Genomic DNA, 23,499 nt, shown 5'->3' with positions numbered 1-23,499 from the left:
GGGATATTTTATGCATCTTTTAAGAACGGCTTATGTCTAGAAAATATATTTTAAATCTGAACATACCTGATAGAAATACTTTTGCAGATTTAAATGTACCAATGTGAAAATGCATACTTTTGCAGATTTAAATGTACCAGTGTGAAAATGCCAGTATAAACCGGGAGGTAGGCAAATGTTCCAATAAATGATACAATTCGTAATGTCTGTCACGTGAATATTACAGGGGGTGAGGATCATTATTTATTTTTATGTGATAATGATAAAAAAAAATCGTTTAGAAAAAGACATAATTAATTTTATATAGGATGCCCTACAGTTGATAAAATGAAAGGACTTTCATCTTTGTGTAACAGTACAGTATTGACAAAGTCATAATGTTTCTTAGACAAACTGAAAATATTTTCCATTGAATTTGTGCATGTATATTGTTATCGTCGGATTGATTATATTGTTTTTGTTGCCTTGCTCTGTGACCAATATTGTGTTATATTTTAAAAGTCTATAAAACCTCTTAAAGCACGTAAAATTTCCCGCATGAATCCTTCTAAAAAATGTCACTATACATTGCAGATCCAAGGAAATGAACACAGTAAGAGTTGTTTTTAGGATGTAACAAATGTATTTGAACAGTTTCTTCGATCATCTTAGGATATGATGAATCACCCCTGCCTATTTTTTAACAGACAAATATTGCTATACCAACTAGTGTTAGTTAGTCTTTTTCGTATGTGTTTCTTTTCAAAGTCTATTCAACATGAACAGTTTAGTATAGTTTGTTTTTTATGTATTCAGAGAATTAACTTTTTTGCTTTTTGATATAGACCCTTTAAAAAGTGTCTTTCTTTTTTTTTTTAAAAATCCCACTGTTTATACTTAGGGGATGGCTGAGACTGACTAGCTGCCATTGGTTTTTTTGCTTGGTTGCAGGCATTAATATAATAAAACAAACTTGTGTTCTATAGAATAGCACTATTTATTACGTAGTCATGAAATAATTACACTCAGATATTAGTAGAAGCAATTATTACAGTTCACACTGAAGCTCTGCAAACTGTTCATGTTCATTGTTGGTCGAATTTTCCTTGAATTGTCTCGGTGTGCTTGGATAAGCTGGACATGTGTTGCGTACTCCGGAAACTTTTCCAAGAAATAGTTCGGAATCTGGCGTCTTCTGTTGTTAGCCCTACTCCGTCTGTTGGCAAACCACGACTTGATCTGAGACACTGTCAGTCCTGTAGCATTAGCTAGAACCATCTTCTCTGTTTCAGATGGATAGGGATTGTCTGTGTGTTCTTGGAACCATGTGTTCAGAATCTCTCTTGGTTTGTTACCGAGCTGTTTATAGTTGTTTTCTGTCTGTTTCTTCTTTCCTCCGAGTTTGTGTTTGATGGGATGTTTGTTACCGGTGATGGACAATGTGTTGAAGCAGCGGACTCGTTTGTTAGCCATCCATTTCTTCACCTGTTGTACTGTCAAGCTAGTCATTAAACACAGGTCATCCACTTCTTCGTCGTTTGGGTAAGGATATTGTACATGACTCTCATACCAGTTCGTTAGTATTTGAGTGGCTTCTATTGAAATCAACCGACCTTTGGATGAAGGACACAATCTTTGTTTCTTATGTTGCTGCACGTCTTCCAGTCGTTGATGGTCTTCAAATTTGCGTTTCATAGATGATCTTGGCTGTTTCTGTAACTTGCTGTCTTCCGTAGACTGTGTTATAGAAATCTGTGTGGGAACTCCATGTCTTGGTAGGTCGAAGCTTTCCAGGAGACCACTGATGTGCCCTGAAGGCATAACTTGATGATGAAGGTGTAAGTCTAGGGGTAAAACCTCTGCTGCTGCCATAGCCTTTTCTAGAATATCAGTGTCGTCTGCTGATGTGTATGACTCATTTGAACTGGATGATGACCGCTCTAAATCATTCTCAATCTCCTGGTTTGCCAGTTTGTCTAGGTCTTTGTTGATATCGTTGATAAGTCGTAATCTGCAGCGGTCGAACCTCTCATGAACAACCCTTGACCGCCCCTGTGTCTGACATGAACTTGTCTCTAGGTATCTTGCGACCTCCAAGGAGCTGACTTCTTTGCTGTATCTACACTCTATTGCACGTGCGTCTGTTATCGCCTTCACGTCTGCCCTAAACTTCAGAAATCTTTTCTGTAAGTTCAAATGTGCAGAATGGACATCGGTTGCTCGATCTTGTGCCTCCCACTTGATGTTCATCAAATTAGTGGGAACTTGAATGTGAAGACATTCCTCAGCCAGTACCTTTGTCAGATCTTCAAACATTGGGTTCTGCTTGAGTCTCTCGATGTCAAATTTGGACTCTTTCGGTATGGTGGCGTTGGATGTTCTTTGTGAGTCAAATGCAATCTGCTTTGTTGTTTTTTTCTCTGTAGTCAACACTGGCATGCAAGACGTACCATACGTATTTGGAAGTCTTGAGTTGAAGATTGATACCCCCGTCACTGGTGACAACGTTTCTTCTCTAAGGAAGCTGACGGTGGGAAAGTCTATTAGACCACCAAGCGTTTCCATGGTGAAACTATATTAGCTGTATTGAATGCACTAAGTAGATATTTTGTATTTGAGTAGGCAACTTTGTTTGATGCCTAAAATTGAATCGTGTGTTATTTATACGCCTCCTGAGTGTGATGTTGACACGCCTCTTCCTCAGTTTGAGGACATTAATTTTAATCCTATTGTAACAATCGACTCATATTAAGACTTATTTTTAATTGAGAAGGTGATCAAATACATGTTTAGTAATTTAGATTAATATCAATTAATTACCAAATTGTCCAGGTGCTTATTTATTTAATCATGACCCTTTGTATCAAGCAATGTTTAATCAAGAATTTAAATAATGATGTTTTAACACACACTAACTGAAATATAAATTGTTGTAGTACATTTTTATTTGTTTACCTGCCTGTCGATTCTATTTTTTGTAACTAGATCATCAAGTTAATATCAAAATAAAATTATTTTTTATGTTGATCTTTCGTAGAAATAGAAAAAAATGTATTTTACTTTTGGATATCAGACTTAATCAGTAAGAACAAGTAATTGACTATATACATAAATGTGCTTCCATTGCTATGCTGCTTTAATAAGTCATTAATGAGGGTCATAACTCTGCTTAATGATTTTAATTTCAATTATCTTGAGGTTTTGACATAAATCATGCAACTGCATTAATCCTGATTTTTTTTTATATGTAATATTGTATACCAACTATATATATTGTAAGAAGTGATAAAATGTCAGGGTATGCATCTATTTTAAGAATTCATTATTCCTCTTTGTTTTTGGTTGTGGATTAGAAAAATGTCAATGACCCAAAACTATGTCAACCAATATGACTGAATTTTGTACTCCAATGTCTGCCATAAATGACTCATTATTATTATTGTATTATAAACAGAATTCTTTTTTTACCACCCTCCCTTTTTTTCGTATGACTTTAAAAGGTAAATGGCCATTGAATTAAGTAGAGAGGAGTTTGGAGAAATACATTTTATTTCATTATAGCTCCTTTGTTTGACAATTTTAAATTGTAGACACTATTTCTTACAACAAATAAATAAAATAAATTTATCAATAAAAAAAATCTGTGAAAGTATCAAGCCAGTGGTTATCAACTTTCATGGTTTCATCAAGTTTTACTACCTCATTGAAATGTATAATTCATGGATTTCATACGACCTTGTAAGCTTTATAAAATAATACTGTTGGGAATGTTAATTTATTGTTTAAATTCCCATCCAAACCATAAAAATAGATTCCCAAAGAACAAGGATAATTTCACAGTATCACAACAATTCAGATCTACAAATAACAGATTGACAATGAGACTGGACGGAGAAATATAAAGATGGTTTATAGCATTGCATCACCATGGAAACTATCTCCTATAATTAAATATCATTCACTACAAAAAAAGTCACATGATTTAACATACAACCTATTACACTGTGCAAATAATCAGCCAAGTATTTTAATTTAGAATGGAGTCAATTAAAACTTTTTATACCAGAATGCAAGTAAGTTTAATGTTGCAATACTGAACAAAAATTTGTGCACACACATATATCACTTTCTTCAGTAAAAAATGTAGTTAAATCTAAACTAAATTTTGCCAAACACAAAAAGAATAGATAAGGTGAATCATAACAAATGCACCACTGTATAACCTAAAACAAAATAGTAAAAAGTTTCAGAAATCACCAATAGATCTTCAACAAGTATAAACACAACTTTAAGTCAGCTCTTAATTGCCCTGACAATAACAGAAATAAAATCCTCAGTAACAAACTGATGATAATTTAGAAAAAATTAAACTAATTTCTATGACTTAATTCTATAGGAATGTCATAATTTGATAATGAAAACTGGAAAAAAATCACTGAATTGTAAACCGAGTTCATACAAAAACACACTCACACTATGCGAACATGTGAACTTCCAAACTGACATTTGCTTTTCTATATATAGCATACTTACATTGATGAAATAGTATTTGTGTAACAGATAAATACAACAAAATCAATATTTCATATCACTATAAATACATCTGACAGTACATGAAATGAGAAAGTATGGACATAGTGATTGGAATTAAGATAACTGTAGTACAAAATTTAGTACGTTTCAAGAAGTATACATTTATTTTCAATTTTCATAATCTCTGACGTACTTCAATTTAGTTTCTTTGACATGTCATTTGCATATTCAGTACAAGTATTAGAATTATATTAACTTCTTCATATGTGCATTGTTAAGAAACATGAAAAACTTCATTTATTTTTCACTTAAAATTTTTTTTAATTTTAATTTTTTTTTTTTATAATGCTAACTTGCTCGAAATGTTTATTTTTAGATATAAGATTACTATTTTTTACTTGTACTAATCTTTTGTTTCCTTTTTTCTCTTTCTTAATGTGTCATACTTAATTGTTCTTTGAAAAAAAATCAATAATATTTAAGCCTGGTTAACAGTAACTTTTTATCTTTTTTTATAATTAGATGAATTTTATTTAGATTTAATATCTATATATTACAAAGTTTTATTTTTAAGAAGTTTATAGTACCTCATAAGCCACGTATGGCTGAGTATTTTACATAATGTATTCTATTCTATGTGATGCTTTAATAAAACATATCGTTATCATATTTCTTGCTGCAAAAAAACAAATATCAATCTGGCATACAATCAAAATGCTAACTTCATTCAATCTTCAATGCTGAAAAAAAACAACACCCCTGAGCTATTCCCTCCCATGGGTTTTAAGCTTGCACAGCTATACATGAGATTTCTAGTTCTGAAGTCCACAATAAAATATGTATAAAGGTCTGAAAAATTCCCAACGATGTTAGAACTGTCAAATTTGCAATGCAAATTTTTAGTTGTTCCCTCCGTGAGACTCGAACTCGTACCGCTGTGACATCTATGGCAAGGAATGACCCAGCCAGTGAAAGCTATATTTTTTATATAGCCTAGCTGGCCGAGTGGTCTAGGGCCCTGGACATAGTGCAGGTGGTGTAGCCATAGATGTAAATCGCAAATTTGACAATTCTAACATCGTTGGGAATTTTTCAGACCCTATATCTGTCTACATATATAGATATAGATATTTATGTGTGTCTGTGTTCCTCACACCTTTGAGATTTAAAGATTTCATTTTATATTTTTAAGTTTTTCATGTAAATAGGTTTCTCTAATAATTACATATATAACACAACAACAAATGCAGGATTTTAAAAGTTATTCATCCAAATCTGTTGGAAGGAGAAATATAAACTGATGAACCAAATTCTCCTGGAAAAAAAAGCAAAGTATTTCCCCAATAGTATTTTTTTCCATTTAAAAGGTGGACAATCTAGAATTAGTTCGTAGTATTTATTTTTTTTTCTTTTAAAAGGTAGACAATCTAGAATTAGTTTTCATTATGTCCTACCTATGTAGTATGATTTATGGATTTACAATTGATATTCAAGGAGTTGTTGTGACATGTTCATTACAATGAAAAATTGGACCAGCTTCTGATTGTTACAATGAGCACTAGTTATGAAACTTTGAATATTTGTACAATTTGTTTCAATACCATTAAAACTCATATTGTACTATTGTTTGTATATAAAATATCAATAGATTTCAGGAGAAAAAGATTACAGAAAAACCTTCTGTAGACTAAACTGGTTTAAGGGTTCATTCTTAGACATAAATTAATTCCATGTGTCATAAAAAATTGCAAGAAATATCTGACAAGTACAAAAATAAAATTACAAAAGCATAAAATTACCGTAGACTCAGAAATGATGACAATGTTTCATAAGGATGTTATTCCGAGGCTGAATTATAATAACAATACTTGTACCACGTCCATTATAAAAGCAATGGAAATCAAATAAAAAAATTTCAACTTGCTTTAAAATTAAAATATTGCAATCCTAAAGAATCAGTACAATTTCTGAATTTACAACAATCTATTTGAGACAGTAATAAACTGATATGCCCAGTGAATTACAGAGACTATGTCACGTTTATCATACAGCCATTTGCATATCTGCAAAGTTATAGAAGTCTTCTATCTGTTTATCTGCCTCTGCTCGACTCTGACTGACAAATACAAGTCCAGCTGAACCCTGCATGAAGTTCATTACTGCTGCCTTGCATATTTCTACAGAATCATCTCCATTAAACTCCATACCTATAACTGGTCCTGTAAAATAATGACAGGATTTGTTATTTTTTTTGGCAATGTAAGGAAAAGACAGTTAATTAAATAATGCTAAAATAATACTTAACTGTTTAATTTTTTATGCAAGTATGTGTAAGAAAATGTTAATGGACTGAAAAATAGAACCCATTCTCAATACAACATTCATTTACAAATTGAATTTCAATGGATAATTTCTTAAATTTTAGGGTATCAATGATTGAAACTTTGTTATGTATTCCTTTCATTTCAGTTTCAGTATTCAAACAGAAATAATTATATGACTCCAGAATGTGTAGCATGGGTTATCTATGCCTAGGTGAAAACAATTATATGTCCTTGAATTAGTTCCCTTTATATTTAGTAGATAATTACAAACCTTGGTTGACAACAATATTAAAGGACTGTGTATTGAACAACCTTGAAGCTTCATCAGCTTCTAACTTCACTTCTTTGGTCTGAATTAATATACACTCAGGCTGGAAAATATATCAAAAGTTTAAGGAATGAATATGCAATTTACACAAATGCAAAATGGACAAAGGAAGTTTATGAAGCATCATCAAATGCAGACTATTAGTGATCCAGTGGGTCAATAAACATATAAGAATCTGTACCACTATAAATTATGCATATACAAAAGGATTTATCATTGGTTAATTACATGTAATAAATTACATTCTTTCTTGAGCTGTTATGTAAAAAAAGAAATGATTTAAAGGATTTCTTCAAGCAAAATTCAAGAAGCTTAAGGTGTCTGAGATTAACTTACATGGCTAGATCTCATGGTATTGACAAATGATAAAGCTCTTTCTTCTGAACTACCATCATTGAAGAAAACAACTAAAGTTGACTGAAAAATGAAAATATCAGTCATTTAACTTTAATGCAATTATAATATTGTCAACATAAACATACAGTTAATACATAAAACAATGATATTATTATATATAGTCACATTCATTTGTAGTATCATTAACTCATTATTTTTGTTGGTTGATTCTTTTTTTTAACATGTTCTGTCAAATGCACACATATATGTATATATTCGCTAGTTTGGTTTTGGGAAGATTGAACAGCTTCAGTGTTTAATTAATAATTGTCTTGTGTATCTTTCAATGCAAATAAAGCAGAAATATATCTACAATGAGTATCATGCTTTGTTTGATAATAATGTTATTTGATTTGTAACAAGCTTTTCGATTGGTTAGTTCACTTCAAGCAAACCAGGTTATTTGGTATAATCTGGCTTGGTACTAGGACAGCATTAACATTCATTGGTCCACACTCAACGATTCAAACAATCCAAAACAAAATAACGTTTCGATTAGAAATCAATTTTAAATGTTTGGACATTTGAAATTAAATTATAAGGAATGTTTCTAATTTTTGAAAAGGTTATATTCAATAACCTAGTTTGGGCCAGTTTTTATAAATACAAACCAGGTTATTTCATATAAAATTAGAAACAGTCTTCAAGTAATCTGCTGATATCTAGGCAAATTTTGTTCATGTGAAATATGTGTATCAAGCTTCACACATAATTAACATAAAATCAATGTGATTTTCATGCGAAATTCACTTAACATGAACATCTGAAAAGTTCACAAGAATTCTACATGAAAACTTGATACAGCCAAATTTTATGTGAAATTTGTGTGAAAAATCTTGAAAAATTAAATGCTTGTGTATGTACAACATGCTAGTCAAATTTATTTTTTTTTTACATTAAAGAGACTATAAGATTAAATTACTATTTGTAATGTTGAAATTTTTTTGAAGATTAAATGCACTTATGGACACAGTCCTAAGGTTTTTTACAGATAAATGCAGAGCAAATTAACATTTCAATACTTTCATGGTATTCAGTAGCCGCCCAAGTAGGTTGAAAGATCACATATATTTTATTATTAACAAGTTAAGAATGCTTGAGAGTATTGTAATCGTTTTATGTAATCTTTCTTCTAATGATGGGAAAAAAATCAATGGAATGCACTATCAGCTTCTTTTTCAGGGAGATAGCCTGAGTTTGCAAACATGTTTAAATATAATTTTTATATCAATTAACTTTTATTTGTAGGCTACATATGAAAAAATCATTGTCTATTCCATGAATAAAATGCCTCAAGCTATGTTCCATAAAAAATATATGTGACCTGAATGATTCATGCTGAATTTTCAGGTGGAAAGCTACTAAAAACACCAACAACATAAAAACTGAGCAAATATTGTAAACATATCAATACATTGTGGTAGAGTGAAACACACATATAAATTCACCTACAATGATAAGGGGCAACAATCCACCAGTGCATCACAATTTTTAAAGGAATCAATACCCTGGCCTTTTTTTAAAATTCCGATCCAATTCCTCATTTCACTAAACCGGAAGTAAACAATAGAGTAATGACAGCGATTTATCTGCTGTATTGAGCATGTTAGTGATGAAGGTTAGTCGTTACCTACAGACTGACTATGTCATTTTGTTTGTAATTTGTTGAAATGTAACTAAGATAATGCAAATAAAACATATCTGTAAAAATCACAACAATACAAATCAGATCATCAGCCAAAAATCATGTATCAGATCATGGTGAAGAGAAATTGTTACACCCCTAAATTGATAATACCTATTTTAAAATACAGATTAGCATACTGTCAGTTTTTCATATACAATATTAATAGATGCCCTTAAATAGGTAAAATGGACATAAAACATCAAAATGAAGACACAACAACACTAATATCTCCACTAGACAAACCTCATCAGAAGGTTTCCGTCGAGTTCCATGTGTTTTTGGGACTACACTTTTATCTACATCAACTGATATATTTATCTTGGAGAATTCCTCTGCCAAGGGAATCGGTAAAAAGTCTTCAACTTTTGCATCCTACAACACAAACACACACACACACATATATATATATATATATATATATATATATATATATATATATATATATATATATTCAGATTAAAATATACATTTTTGTACACGCATTATATCACTTTTCCTAAACCACATCCCTACTTGGAATATAATTGAAGTGTGGTTCAGGGATGATTTTATGAGGTCAACAAACAAAGCAGAAATTGGTAAAATTGGAAGTAAATATACAGCAAAAAAAAAATTAACATATCAGTAAAATTTGAAATTTGAATTTGATTGATTGATTGTTGTGGTTTAACGCCCGAGCAGCAATATTTCAGCTATACTCAGGCAATGAACATGAAATGGGTGATAAAATGAACATGAAATGATGATGATGATGAAATGAAAAGAGGGATGGGACACAAGGATGATAGGGTTGAAAAATTTTTATTGCCACAAGATAAAAGGGAAGGGATGGGTAGGGTCGGGCAAAGGTCCCTACTCCTATCGAACATCACAGCAGGGTTCTTTAACGTGCGAGGAATGTGGCATCTTTCCCAACACGGTGCACCACCATGGTTTGCAGTCAGGTTTTCCGTATTATAGCCTGACAACCCCAGCATGTAATACGCCAGGGGTACCCCATTCCACCACCTGGGGCACACATCCCAGTTGCTCTGTGGGCAGAGCACCTAGCCCCTAGCTAGGTTTCTGAGCACTATTTAGTTGTCTTTTACGGCAAGCTTAGCGCTGCTGCAGGCCTATTCTTTTGACACCCAGACCTGCACGGGGCGAAATTTGAATCTGAATTTGGATTTGAAATAGCACAATTCTACTATTAAGCGAAAAAAAAAAAATCATCCCTGATAGTTAAAATATATAAATACCAACTGTTAGAAAATTGTACTTCTGTTATAAAAGCTTTGCAATTTTTTTCAAGGTTCACGGTTAGTATGACAAAATAGTGTTTAAAGATACCTCTCTTTCATTTATATAAAATATTTACCTGTTAAAAATGAATGTTTTTTAAACAAAACCAGGGATGATTTTACAAGGACATCAAACAAAGCAGAAGTTGGTAAAATCAGAAATAAATAAACAGTAAAAAAAAAGAATCATAACGGTAAAATCTGGATATCAATAAGCGGAATTCCACTAAAAAGTGGGAAAAATCATCCCTGAAAAGCTATATAAAATAACTTATTTATTCCAATTTTCCCTTATGTGACATTTAATTCCTTGAGTTGTCTCCCATTGTTGATATACCTCAGGTAAGTTGCTGTAGTGTTGTTCTGTAGGGTCTTGTGTAAAATCATGGATGTTACCCCAGTTGTTGTTAAATACTGTCACACCAGCAGCCTTAAAATGCTCTAAAAAGAAGACACACTGTAAATCAAATGTAAGACAAATGACTGAATCTAATTATAGATAACAAGTCCTTTTCTCATGACACATGAGTGAAATATTCAGCAAAATACCAGTTTAGTTTTTTGCGCCCCAGACCATTTAAATAGCTAATTATATTAGCACCTAGCACAATCAGTATCAAGGGCCTGGACTGTCTAAAGTACAATCTAACTTCTTCATCAATACCTGTCTATATAAAAATACAAAGTAGACATTTTATGAATTAATTATCAGAACAACCTATATTAGATCATCAAGATGTACATGGCTGTAAGTAATCAGTAAGGTGATACATTTTTTAGTACAATCAAGTATTTAGGTTCCATGCATACCTAAAACTATGATCAGATAAAAGATCTTATAGACACCATAAGGTTACACATTTTATTGTGCTAGGTAAACCCCCACTTATATGGCAATACCATGAAACAGGAAATTGATACAGGACAGTAACCTTGCAATGTATACCCTATCTATATAAAGCTACATATCAAATTTGAAATCAATTGCTATAAAATTTGGACAGACAAACACAGATAAAATGATTCCAATATACCATGGGGAAAAACCTATACAATGTACTGTGAAAGTACTATTGTTCGTGGGGTGTGGGTAGGTCAAACCATGAAATTTGGCTCCCAATGAATAGTAGATTCCCACTGATGTGTATACAGAAAACTTCAAAACCATGAATTCAAAAATCCTTGAACTTGTGTTTCTTCACTGATCCACGAAAATTGGTATCCACGAATAAAAGTACTTTCACAGTATCCTTCAAAAATTTCGACGGACATATAAAGAACTTTTCCTGTCTTCAGAAGAAAAGTATACCTGCTTGCTGTAGATATGGTATGACATTAAAGTATATAATAAAATCTGCTATTTAAATGATAATATTTGACCTTTAAGATATAATAATACCTGCTAGTTCAGGATAGTGGTATTGATAACAACCAAATCTCATGCCTGATGATGCTTCTATAATAGGCTGTGTGTTACAACATAGGAATGTATCTATCTTACTACAGTCCCTAGTCCTGAACTGTTGGCATGATAAAACAAATTTACAGTTCTTACAGTCACGAATAAACACACTGAAAGATAAAACAAATTTACAGTTTTTACAGTCACGGGTAAACACACTGAAAGATAAAACAAATTTACAGTTCTGACAGTCATGGATAAACACACTGAAAGATGAAACAAATTTACAGTTCTGACAGTCAGGGATAAACACACTGAAAGATAAAACAAATTTACAGTTTTTACAGTCACGGGTAAACACACTGAAAGATAAAACAAATTTACAGTTCTGACAGTCATGGATAAACACACTGAAAGATGAAACAAATTTTACAGTTCTGACAGTCAGGGATAAACACACTGAAAGATGAAACAAATTTACAGTTCTGACAGTCACGAATAAATACACTGAAAGATGAAACAAATTTACAGTTCTTACAGTCACAGATAAATACACTGAAAGACAAAACAAACTTACAGTTCTTACAGTCATGGATAAACACACTGAAAGATGAAACAAATTTATAGTTCTTACAGTCACGGATAAATACACTGAAAGATAAAACAAACTTACAGTCACGGATACACACACTGAAAGATAAAACAAATTTACAGTTCTCACAGTCATGTATAAAGAGACTGAAAGAAAAAAGCAAATTTACAGTTCTGACAGTCACGGATAATCACACTGAAAGATAGAAAAAACTTCCAGTTCTCATATTATAAAATAAACATACTAAAAGACTTAAGATGTTATGCACAAAAAAAACTGAAAAAAATAAGACAAAATACAATGCCGACAAATATGCAATTCACAAACATGATAAAAATGCTGGAAGATAACTTACAATAAAAATACCAATCTGAACAGTGAAATCAGATTAATTCTAAGAACTAATTGTATGTAACTTTATATGTGTTATCTAAAGTGGGAGGGAAACAAAGGAACAAGGATTGGAACAGTAAATAACATGCTTACTTGGTACTATTTGTCAATGAGAAACACAAGAAAACAGGGTATGAGAGAACATTTTTTCCAATAAGAAAAAAAAACCCGAGCAATCCTACTAGGAGACAAGGATTAGACAGAAAATCAAGAATTCTAAACACTGACAATTGTACATATTCCAAGACTTCCTCATGAAGCAGTTTTCAGGTAAGCATGATAAAATCTGACTGTCTTCTCTACATCATTACTACCAATCCAAAGTTATGTATGACCATAACAACTTATTACACCAAAATTTTGTATGATAAATTTTTAAGGTCGAAAAATGTCAGTAAAAAGTATCTCAGACAAAAAAAAGTCTTATCCAATGATAGCATTATTGTATGATCATTGTAAATTGATCTTACTGTATGTCATTACCTTCTATTTATTATACAGTATTATATAACACATATAATGTTACAAACAATGACCTTTGAAAGTGATAAAATATTTACATTTAATATAACACTATACCTGGATTTTATTGGCCCCAAGAAGAAGTTACAATCATAACAATCATCAATGCTAACTGCTGCACAGTGGTCAAATATGTAAATATTACAGTTCTACAATAAATATAACATATAATGTAAACAAATATACAGAAAGTGCCTTAATAATTAAATACTTCATTCTATATTGCTCCCAAAAGAAATTTCATGTAATCACTCTAAGTAATAACTCTAGACAGTATAACAAACTGGTCCATGTATGTTGAAAACAACAAGAATTATCATTGCAAGTGAGAAATATACATGTCTATAAATCGTTAAATTTCACCGTATAAAACCAATATGATGGATTATCCCCCTTAGCAATGATCAAATAAGAACCTCGATTCATGCACTTCTATTCACAAATTTCAATGAAAACTACTGAACATGACACAATAGAGAGACTCACAAACAGATTAATTCCTACATGACCATGTAGATCTCAAAACCAAAATTTTGTACTAGGAAACTCATTTAAATTCTAGCCAGTCCTGAATACAATTTTTCAATATATTTATTATATGGCTATATAAATTTTTGCTAAAATTAGCCAGCCCAGCCAAAAAATAGCCAGTGTCAGGCTGGCAGGCATGCTACTATTTCTAACTCTGTACTATGAAAGATAAACATCTATCAATGGTTCCAGACCTATTCTAGGAAAATTATTTGCATTGATAACATCTTTGTTACAAAAGTAAAATGGAGGTCTGTCATTTAAAGCCATTCTAAAATGTGAACTCATTAGTAGCCATGATTCAAGCAATAATATACAAAACATGTCTTAAGTTTTGAGAGTGTGGCCTAAAGCACATGATATAACTTTCCCCTTTTTGTTATTAATTCAAGTCCTATAACTCTGATGTAAAAAGTCAGGAAACCAAGAAAACAAAAGGAAGCTTCCTTCCATGTCATCAAATTTTGTACAAAAAGTACTTTTGAGATATCATGCAATGTGTGGACAGAAAGAGGGATGGTTGGATGGATGGAAAACAGTATATCACAATACATCCATCTGAAGACATGTGTATGAAAATGATTAGTTCACTCTGTCATTATCATGTATGCAAACTTAATTTTGCTCTGCCATTTGATAAGAGGGAGAAAATGTATTATAAATACAACAATAATGCCCTGCTCTTCTTGACAGAACCATAGAATGACAAATGTTTCCACTAATCAATGTATGTATCAGGCTAAGACATGGATTAACGGAACAATTATCTGTACATTACAGTCAATTCATATCCATTTTATATATTGTGAAAATCCTTACAAACCTGACAGTTTTGTACAATGAACTGTTGTCCGTTGACTGTTCCTGGCACTCTGCCAAGTGTGGTATCTTTCTGGTCTTGGATAATAAAGTCTTCCTTACGTAGTGTTTCTCTTCTCTTATCCCTGTTTATAAAAAAAAACAATTAACAGTAAAAGGCTTTTAGTTAAATCTTTCATTTACGTGTAATATGTTTACAATATTTAATAGTCCCATAAAGTCTTCACAATAGAATCACAGAAAATCAACATGCCAAAATATGTGCATTAAGGAGATTATAACTGTCTAACAATTGGTAACAGGATAATTGGGTCACAGTTGATGTTTGTACACTGTAATTCCACATCACAGTTTTATTTAATGGTGGTATGGGCATCAGGTTATGATTGTGGGCAAAAAATATCAACTTAGCTGTAATGACAAAAATATACTGGAAAGTTACCATAAAGAACAAAACAAACAGAATTTCTGAATTTTGTTTAACCTAAGCAATTCTTTTCTTCTTTTAATGCACACAGCTGAAGTCCTTATATTTTCTCAGTCGTTATGAATTTCAAGTCACCAAATTCCCAATAAACACAATTAATTTTCAGTAATATTTTTGGACCAATAAGAGCCTTTAATGCCCCTTCTGTCAGTTAAAATATAAGACAAAAATATTCCTTTTCAATATTCTTCCTAATTCCTTAAACATTATCCGTTTTCATTGATGTTTTAGTTCTGGAGTCTTCTGGTTAAGAATATGGATGAATAAAATAGCAGAAAAAGATTGAAAAAAAAAAATTGTTATGCAAGGATACTGTTAATGGTGGCTTGTCCAGCTGCAGCTGGAATGTATTCACTCAGAACAGCACCTAATTTCTGGAAACTGTCAGCAGTCTTTGCCATATAAATTTCTGACAACAAGCCTGAGCTAAATAATGTCCATGAACTTATACAGCAATCATTGGCATGTTAGCCATATTCTGCAAGCCCACCAAGCATTTTACCAGCTATGGATGTCGAGCTGGAGTTGATTTTGGAGACTGTCAGTACAATATTGTATTTGATAGCCTTTGATTGCTTGCATTTAATAATCAAGATAAATGTACATGTATTATCTTTTAATATTTTTTTGCAAAACATTTTTTTAGTTTCATGCAGTATTCACCAGATCTTTCCACTTTTCCCCAATTCTGATTAACAATCTTTTCTATAACAAATCTTTTGTAAATGTAAATAAAACCTTTGTCAGTACCCTACTCTTTTACTTGATGTGTAACTGAGTCTTTTAAGTTTCAAATTTTCAGAACATTCCATAACCCAGAAACCAATTACTATTTGAAATCAAATATCCTCATTTAAAGCTATACGACAATGTTTATATTCTGTGACTTGGAACACAAAGTACCAGTTACACAACAAAGACTTTATTGATGATGTTGCAGAAAAAATATTTAATGGATGATACTTGATTACATCCATTACTGAAACTCAATTTCATGATGTGTTTCCTGTAAACAATATGTCGAGCACAATAGGAGAAGTATCTTTATGTTAAGGGTAATAAGTGGATTATAACAGCTGAAACTGGCCATGGATATCTTCATTCCCAAAACTCATTTAAATTCTACAGAAACAATTTATTACTTGCTAAAATTTATGAAATATCAAATTCAAATTAACATCTAAATTGTTTTCCAAACCAAAATTTCCAAAATCATGAATGACTGGTTAAGCCATAATTAAGTTGCAATGAAATATAGATTTACTTACATATAAAAAAAAATAGGCACACATATCATTATTGCTAACCAACTATACCTTTTCTTTCTGGCATGATAAAATTTCCATTTCCTTGAATAAATAGTAAGACACTCTGTTACCATATTGTCTGCCATTTGAATTTTCACAACTACATATATAACCTAACTAGTACCAACAAGTCACAAACCATGAGGTCAAAACTGTGAAAACCCAAAGCCTTAAGAACACAATTATTCCTATGTAGGCACAGTTATGGGAAGTAAATACCATAACACAATCTCTTTGTATCACAAACAGATTTTTTCATACATTTTTGTTAATTTCTAATCTAAAACACAAATAATACAGTCCAATTACTGCTGTCAGTTTGGATTGTCACATTTCCAATGTAAGAGTCCCTTCTAGTTTCATGTTATCAGTTTCTGAATCAAATCCATTTCTTTACAATTCCCTCACAAAACACCTGTCAGGATAATGTTTAAAATGTGAAACTCATTTTCTATTAATTTCTTATAACAATTTAATATGATACGTCATAATTTACAGATCTATATGAATGTACATGTAAAAGCTTAAATCACATGCAGTTAAAGTTAATCTTGTCTCTCAGCAAAACTACATTTGTGCTCAACTCTGAGACAAATATTTGAAAGCCGCTCTTCAATTTATGAAATATTTTAAACACATCGATAAATTTACAAAGTCCTTTCTATTAAAAGAATATTGATATAACTTTATGTCACCAAACAAAACTATTTTTGAGTTATAGAACAACATTAGAAATAGAATCAACCTCTAGAGATGAAAGATTGAGTGATAACACAGCACACTTCAACAAGAATTAATTCCCCTTTGTAACACCTTGGTAGATTAATTATGGATAACTTATTGACTAAAATTTACGTCATTTTTCCATGTCTATTTGATGATAAACTATCATTATTGATTGGAATAGAAAACTGCCTAATTACCAATGTCTTCCTAATCACTTGTTTTTGACAATTAACATTAGCAATTTTCTCACTAATAGGAAAACTTGAATTATAAAATGTTCAAAATATTGTTTCCATATCACATGCAGGGATTGTCTAGAATTAAAGTTTGTAGAATCAATGTGTTATCTTAAGTCACAATCTACAAAAGCACTTATTTTCACTAGGAATTTGTTTTCATTGTTGACAGTGGAAATAAAATGATTTCTATTTATAGGGTTAATCAATAAAGGCATATTGAGACACACAAATAAAATGTCATAAATGGCTCAAAATAAATTGGTAGAGAAGACTTCATTATTTCCTTTTTATTCCATTACATAACTTTGAGAATTAAAATCAAGAGCTCTAGCACCATAAGATTTTATTGATATATCATAGAAATATTATAGTGCAATACATAAAGAATAATGAAAGGCAGAATCTACATCAAAGTTGAATTATCCTGAGGGGCAAGGCCTCTGTCCCAAAGGATGATTTTAAAAGATGTTATGGCATGTAAAATGCACTTTGATGAACCAAGAAAAATTACCTAATTAAACACCCTGTATTGATAATGTAGTGAAAAAGAGAACATAACTAGCCAAAAACCTTCATTCGTTAAGCATGCAGAAAAAGAAAAAGTTATAAATTCAATTATATTAAGAAAATCCATTTCAGTTATCTCATATTCCACCATACCTTGTCTTGCCAGAGAATGTATTCAGAGTTAAAGAGGATAGTTCATTAGAAGCAATGAAGAAAGCCAAACCAGCCAGTATTGTTACTACATGATGGTCATAAGTCACATGTTTCTATTCCTGTTTGCAATCAGATCTGTTATTAAAGAAGTGACCCTTACAGCACATGCTTGGATTAAGGTCACCAATAGTCACATGCATACAAATTTATCTAGGTCAATTTTTTGTCTTGCAAGAAAATAGATAGACACTGTTTTCATGTCTTTAATGCATTTTACGTGTGGATATCAAATGAAATTTTACAGGAAAAGTACAATTTAGTAGAAATAGTTAAGGCATATTTCAACAGAAACAAAAATTTACGAAAATGACAGCTAATGCAGCTTTAAATGGTGAAAAAGAAACAACATTAAACTATTTGTACTACCACCACATACATTACACATGTTGGCTGCTTTGACCCTCTGCAGAGAATTTATAATACTGAAGTTCACTAGTATACAATAAACAATCCAGGATCTGTTGTAACAACATATGTGAGATTGCTTGAGATTGCATATGTACTTCCTAGGTCCATTTCAAACCCTAAAAAGTATATGAACCTACCTGTTGTATTCATGCAGACAATAATAATGAATTAGAATCCCAAATTGAGAAAAAAAGTTTTGAAAATTTGCATGTACCAGGAGATATGCAATAAAATATGAAAGTTGAGACACAAGATTTTTCAAATGAAGTTTGATCATCAGAGAAAAAAAAAGATAAACCTTGTTGAAACAAATCTGAATCAGCCTTCAACCAGACCGAACATTTTCTTTTGTTAAAAAATCACTTAAAATTTTAGCCTCCATTTTTTAAAAGTTAAACCAATAAATAGTTTAAGCAACTGTACAAAAAAGTAAGTGGGAAAGCAATAACTGAAAATGGCATACTGTACAACAGAATATTTGCATTTCACATTGCTAATCAAACCTCCACTTCCAAGACAATTTAAAGATCATTTCTGCTTCAAATTAAAAAAATCATCTCAACTTCTAGTTCAAAGAAGCTCACCAGGTAAAATTTCGACGAAGAGAAAAATCATCTACATATAGTAAAAGGAAAAAGCCTAGCAATAATTATCCTGTAACAGCAGTGTGGGAAACCACCACTGGCCAGTTTGCCAAATACGAGTAGATGTGATTTGGCAAGTTTTCATTAGCTTTCACTCGTCAATTTGGCGACCGTCACTGGTAACTTCCAAGGAAAGTTAACCAGCCAACAGGTTATTTAGTAAAACATCCCTTAACATCATACATTAAAAATATGTTCCCTACATTTTAAGAAGTTTAGCTTGAATATGTCAAGTGAATTTTGGCATGATATGCACAATTTATTTACTTGTAAAGCATTGTTTACGATCTGCCATTTTAATTTCTGGTAAACGGGATGTGCCAAAACCTGTGCGACAGTCCCAATCTCGTATTAGTATTCAACGAAATTATCTTGGTAATTTAAGATTTGTCACCTTGCAAATTAGCTGTTTATTGTCATAATAAAAATGAACAAGAAGCAAATGATAAACATTTTCTTGTTTCATAATGATTAATCTGCTGAAATAAAATTTTATTTTTGAGTTCAGAAATGGAGTACTTATTTTGTTACTGTAAAGTACACGAAAAACTTCAATGGGAGGGAATATTAAAAAATGGAAAAGTTTTTAATAAATTTAGAAACAAATGAAAAGATGTTGAAGAAAGAAAAAGAAAAGCAGAAGATCGTCAAATCCAAGAGAAAACAGATGATAGTACAGACAAAAACAAAAAACAAAAATTTTACAAGCTGACTTTCTATTTGGCTAGCAAGATCAATATTCCACTAGCCAGATTGGCAAGTTGGGGAAAAAATTGTTTCCTACACTGAACAGGTATTCAGGTTTGCAATTAAGCCATCTTGATGATTATGAATCTGATAGTTCTGAAGTATTCAGTGAGGCCTAAACAAAAATAATGGGTTTCTGGAAACCTGCTTAGCATAATTTTTAACCCCCTATCCTAACCTTTATATTTTGTAAGTGAAAATTAGATTTTTAAAATCCCCAATTTGTAATTTCCTGTTATCGATTCCACCTTTTATTGTGTTTTAAAAATCACTTTCCAATGTAGTGGTCAATTATTACCATGTTGTGGCCAAGAACCTGCTGAAATGTCTCTAACATATATGAATGTTGCTAAATATACTGGAGGATGTATACATGTATATATTTAGACAATATATAGACTATATAATGCATATATACAAGAAATTCAAGCATTAGTGACATTCATAAATTAAAAAAACAAAAACTGCCATCATTTCTATGTAAAGAAACCAAAAATTTGGAGTTCAATTTTTTTTATCACAAACTGGGACAGTGTAATTTTGGCTCCCAACACAGGATTCATATGAATTACATGCATGTACGCTAGTTAATGAACTATCGTTGGAACATGTTAAAAAAAGTTTCTTCAACCCATGCCATGAAAAACATGGATTTCAACTTCAGAGGTTGTTATTTAACACTAATTGATTTTAAAATGTTCAGGGCTCAAGCTACTTCAGGAAGAAGTGACTTCTCTTTCAGAGAGACACTAGGGAGAAGTGGGGATGAACAGTGAGAAGTGAATGTGTATGCGCATCATTTACTAATGCTTTTTAAAATTATATGTGTTACATATCACTTACATGTACACAATATAAGCAATATTCATGAAAATGTATTTGGTACCATATTAGATAGACTCAAAAAACATGTTACAAACCCTAAGAATTTGCAATGCTGCTGGTTAGTACAAAAATACATAATTCAATGAATGTGAAAGTCTAAACTAACATTTTTATAGGACATTTGGTCCTGTGGACAAGAGAAATCCATCTGAGAGAATGATTTTCACTAGATCGAATATTTTCAAAAAACTTTGTTGCAGGTGAAACTTATTATACTCCATAATCGATCATATTTTGTCCTATGTCATGACCAACTGGGAACAGGAAAAAATAATACAAATACAAATATTTTATTGGCTCAAACTCAGATATAAGAAATAGTTAAGGCCCATTATATGCAAAGATATATAAGACATTATCAATATAAAATACCGAAACTGGATTCTGGACCGTAAGTGATTTTACTAGACACAGGCTAGAGGACAAATAGAAATTTCAAACCCTGAAGTGTACTCATAAAGTAAGTCATGACCAATCTGAAACATCGTGAACAATAGCTGTTCATTGACATTATCTCTAAACACAAGAGCTCGTGAGCACATGAACATGGTTATTGAAGGTTTTTACCCTTCTTCTCTTGTATTTGGAAGAAGAAAACTCTCTGCAGATGCCTAACAGTAAATGAAGATATATACAACTTTTAAGTTTTAAATGATCATAAGGGCATGCGGTAAGTGTATGAAATTTTTTTAAGGGAAGACCCATGTCAATGAAGAGATTTTATAGGTCATGTTCTCTTTCCTTCAAAGCAAGTTGAAGATATTGCGAGAAACTTGCCAAGAATATTGTTTAGGTTGTTCCTCTTGTAGTTCTTCATGTCTTGGTCTTCTCCAAAACATAAGCTTTGAAAATAAACAACCCATTTTCTGCAACATGAAATATCTTGCCGGTTTACAGGAAGTGGGCTAAACGACGCATGACAGGTGCGCAGCAAATGAAAGCGACACCTGTAAATCAATTTATTCTTAGTTATATTAAATAACTATTATCACCTTTTAGCAGCTTTTCTTCGTTCACGAACCCTTGATAAATAAACTTTCTGCCAGACCGAGCTGGCAGAAAGTTTATTTATCAAGGGTTCGTGAACGAAGCTTCGTTAGTGCAAAAGCACCCTTTCAGATGCACCTGGTTTATCTCACTTTTGGTGAAAAAGACGAACTTCTAATCGCAATTTTCTCGTTTATAATATCTGTAAACGCCCGTCTCAAATTAAGATCATCATGATGTAATAATTTAATCCGCTGTGATTTGAGATAGTAAACGACAGAATTAAGAAAGCAGGGGCTTATAATTACTAATGCATTTCCTGTTTAAAAGAAATTTGAGAATTTTATAAAAAAAAAAAAAAACAAAAACAAAAAAAAAAACAAAAACAAAAAAACAATATTTTATTTATTGTTGGGATTGATTTATCCAGTTGTCACCAACAAGGTTTGGCCACCTTCAGCGGACCTAGCATTACGTGTAGGATTAATTGACAGATGCGCAACTGTAGCAGTACACGTATACGCTCTCATCATTGCATAAATCAATACACTCATTCAACTACAGACAACCATAATTTGTCGAACAGTTTCGTCACTAGCTATCACCAGTTACTATATTAATAACGCTTAGTATTATTAAGTCCCAGTCTGGTCATCCAAGTTAGATTCCTGCTACAGAACAGCTGCAAATGGCATACGAATTGATGGAATATCCACCAAGCAAAGTTTATGGCAAGACAAGTGGAAAAAAATCAATATTTTGTAATATCAGAAAATGATTTTCTAATATTACAAAATCATTTTTTTTTAATATTAGAGTTCAATTTGTAATATTAAAAATTCATTTTCTAATATTACAAATTCCTGATTTAGTAATGTTATAAATATCATACATTTTGTAATATTACAAATTGAATTTGTAATATTAGAAAATGAATTTGTAATATTACAAAATCAGTCACATTTTTTATATTACAAAATGTTTTTCTTATATTAAAAAATCGTCATGAATACGACAATGCCATTTTCTAATATTAGAAAATCAATTTCTGATACAGAAAAATATTTTTTTTAATATTTGAAATTCAATTGAATTTTTAATATTAAAAAAGTGTTTTGTAAAATAATAAATCCAATTTGTAATATTAGAAAATGAATTTGTAATATTAAAAAATCATTTTTTAATATTAGAAAATGCTTATTTTTGTCCACTTTGGCTTGCCATAAAAGTTCTTAGATAACAATGTTAAATTACCAGTTGATGAACACTGGGAAAGGAAATGGTAATCAAAGAAAAACGAAAAAGAGCTCTTTGAAGTATCTCAAATTAAAAACGCTCATCCTCACAGTTGAAACCACACAACAACAACAAAAAAAAAAAAAAAAAGAAAAAAACTCGAGATGTTACGAATTCTACTAAAAAGCTTGCAGCATCATCGGCAGGTAAAGTGGTAACGTTGCGAACACAGCGTTCAGTGAAGATAACATACTCATACAGTGTTAAGTACCATTCTCTTTAAGAATCAGCCAATGGTTGGCACATCATTTTTCTCAATTTTGT

The 23,499-nt window shown here is 31.5% G+C and overlaps 2 protein-coding genes across 3 annotated transcripts; both read right to left on the bottom strand.

Annotated features, from left to right (window-relative positions):
- Window positions 1-314: 314 nt before the first annotated feature.
- Window positions 315-3,425, bottom strand: LOC148609153 (uncharacterized). The gene has a single exon (XM_088542932.1). It carries the CDS (start codon window positions 2,542-2,544, stop codon window positions 1,012-1,014), a length of 1,533 nt encoding a protein of 510 aa, XP_088399058.1. The 5' UTR covers window positions 2,545-3,425; the 3' UTR covers window positions 315-1,011.
- An 85-nt stretch (window positions 3,426-3,510) lies between these two features.
- LOC148609152 (protein XRP2-like) lies at window positions 3,511-21,868 on the bottom strand. 2 transcript variants are annotated; one of them, XM_088542933.1, is made up of 9 exons: window positions 21,730-21,868; window positions 14,794-14,914; window positions 13,497-13,588; window positions 11,930-12,102; window positions 10,868-10,971; window positions 9,491-9,619; window positions 7,501-7,581; window positions 7,108-7,207; window positions 3,511-6,731 (listed from the first exon to the last, which is right to left on the bottom strand). In XM_088542933.1, exons 1-9 carry the CDS (start codon window positions 21,825-21,827, stop codon window positions 6,556-6,558), a joined length of 1,074 nt encoding a protein of 357 aa, XP_088399059.1. In that variant the 5' UTR covers window positions 21,828-21,868; the 3' UTR covers window positions 3,511-6,555. The 2 variants fall into 2 exon arrangements, with proteins under 2 accessions (XP_088399059.1, XP_088399060.1); XM_088542934.1 differs by lacking the exon at window positions 21,730-21,868 and adding an exon at window positions 16,593-17,393.
- Window positions 21,869-23,499: the final 1,631 nt, after the last annotated feature.

The sequence above is a fragment of the Perna viridis genome, chromosome 8 (genome assembly GCF_037379345.1).
Source record: "Perna viridis isolate PV_CMFRI_1.1 ecotype Kerala chromosome 8, ASM3737934v1, whole genome shotgun sequence".
Lineage (NCBI taxonomy): Eukaryota > Metazoa > Mollusca > Bivalvia > Mytilida > Mytilidae > Perna > Perna viridis.
The sequence above is the reverse complement of the archived record's forward strand: the minus strand, read 5'-3'. Positions and strand labels throughout refer to the sequence as shown.

Coding starts and splice junctions, on each gene's coding strand:
- LOC148609153 (XM_088542932.1), bottom strand. CDS start 2,544: ATGGAAACGCTTGGTGGTCTAATAGACTTTCCCACCGTCAGCTTCCTT.
- LOC148609152 (XM_088542933.1), bottom strand. CDS start 21,827: ATGTTGCAGAAAATGGGTTGTTTATTTTCAAAGCTTATGTTTTGGAGA. Junction 12,103..13,496: donor TTGGGGCCAATAAAATCCAG/GTATAGTGTTAT, acceptor TTTATCTTTCAG/TGTGTTTATTCGTGACTGTA. Junction 10,972..11,929: donor CCACTATCCTGAACTAGCAG/GTATTATTATAT, acceptor TCTTCTTTTTAG/AGCATTTTAAGGCTGCTGGT.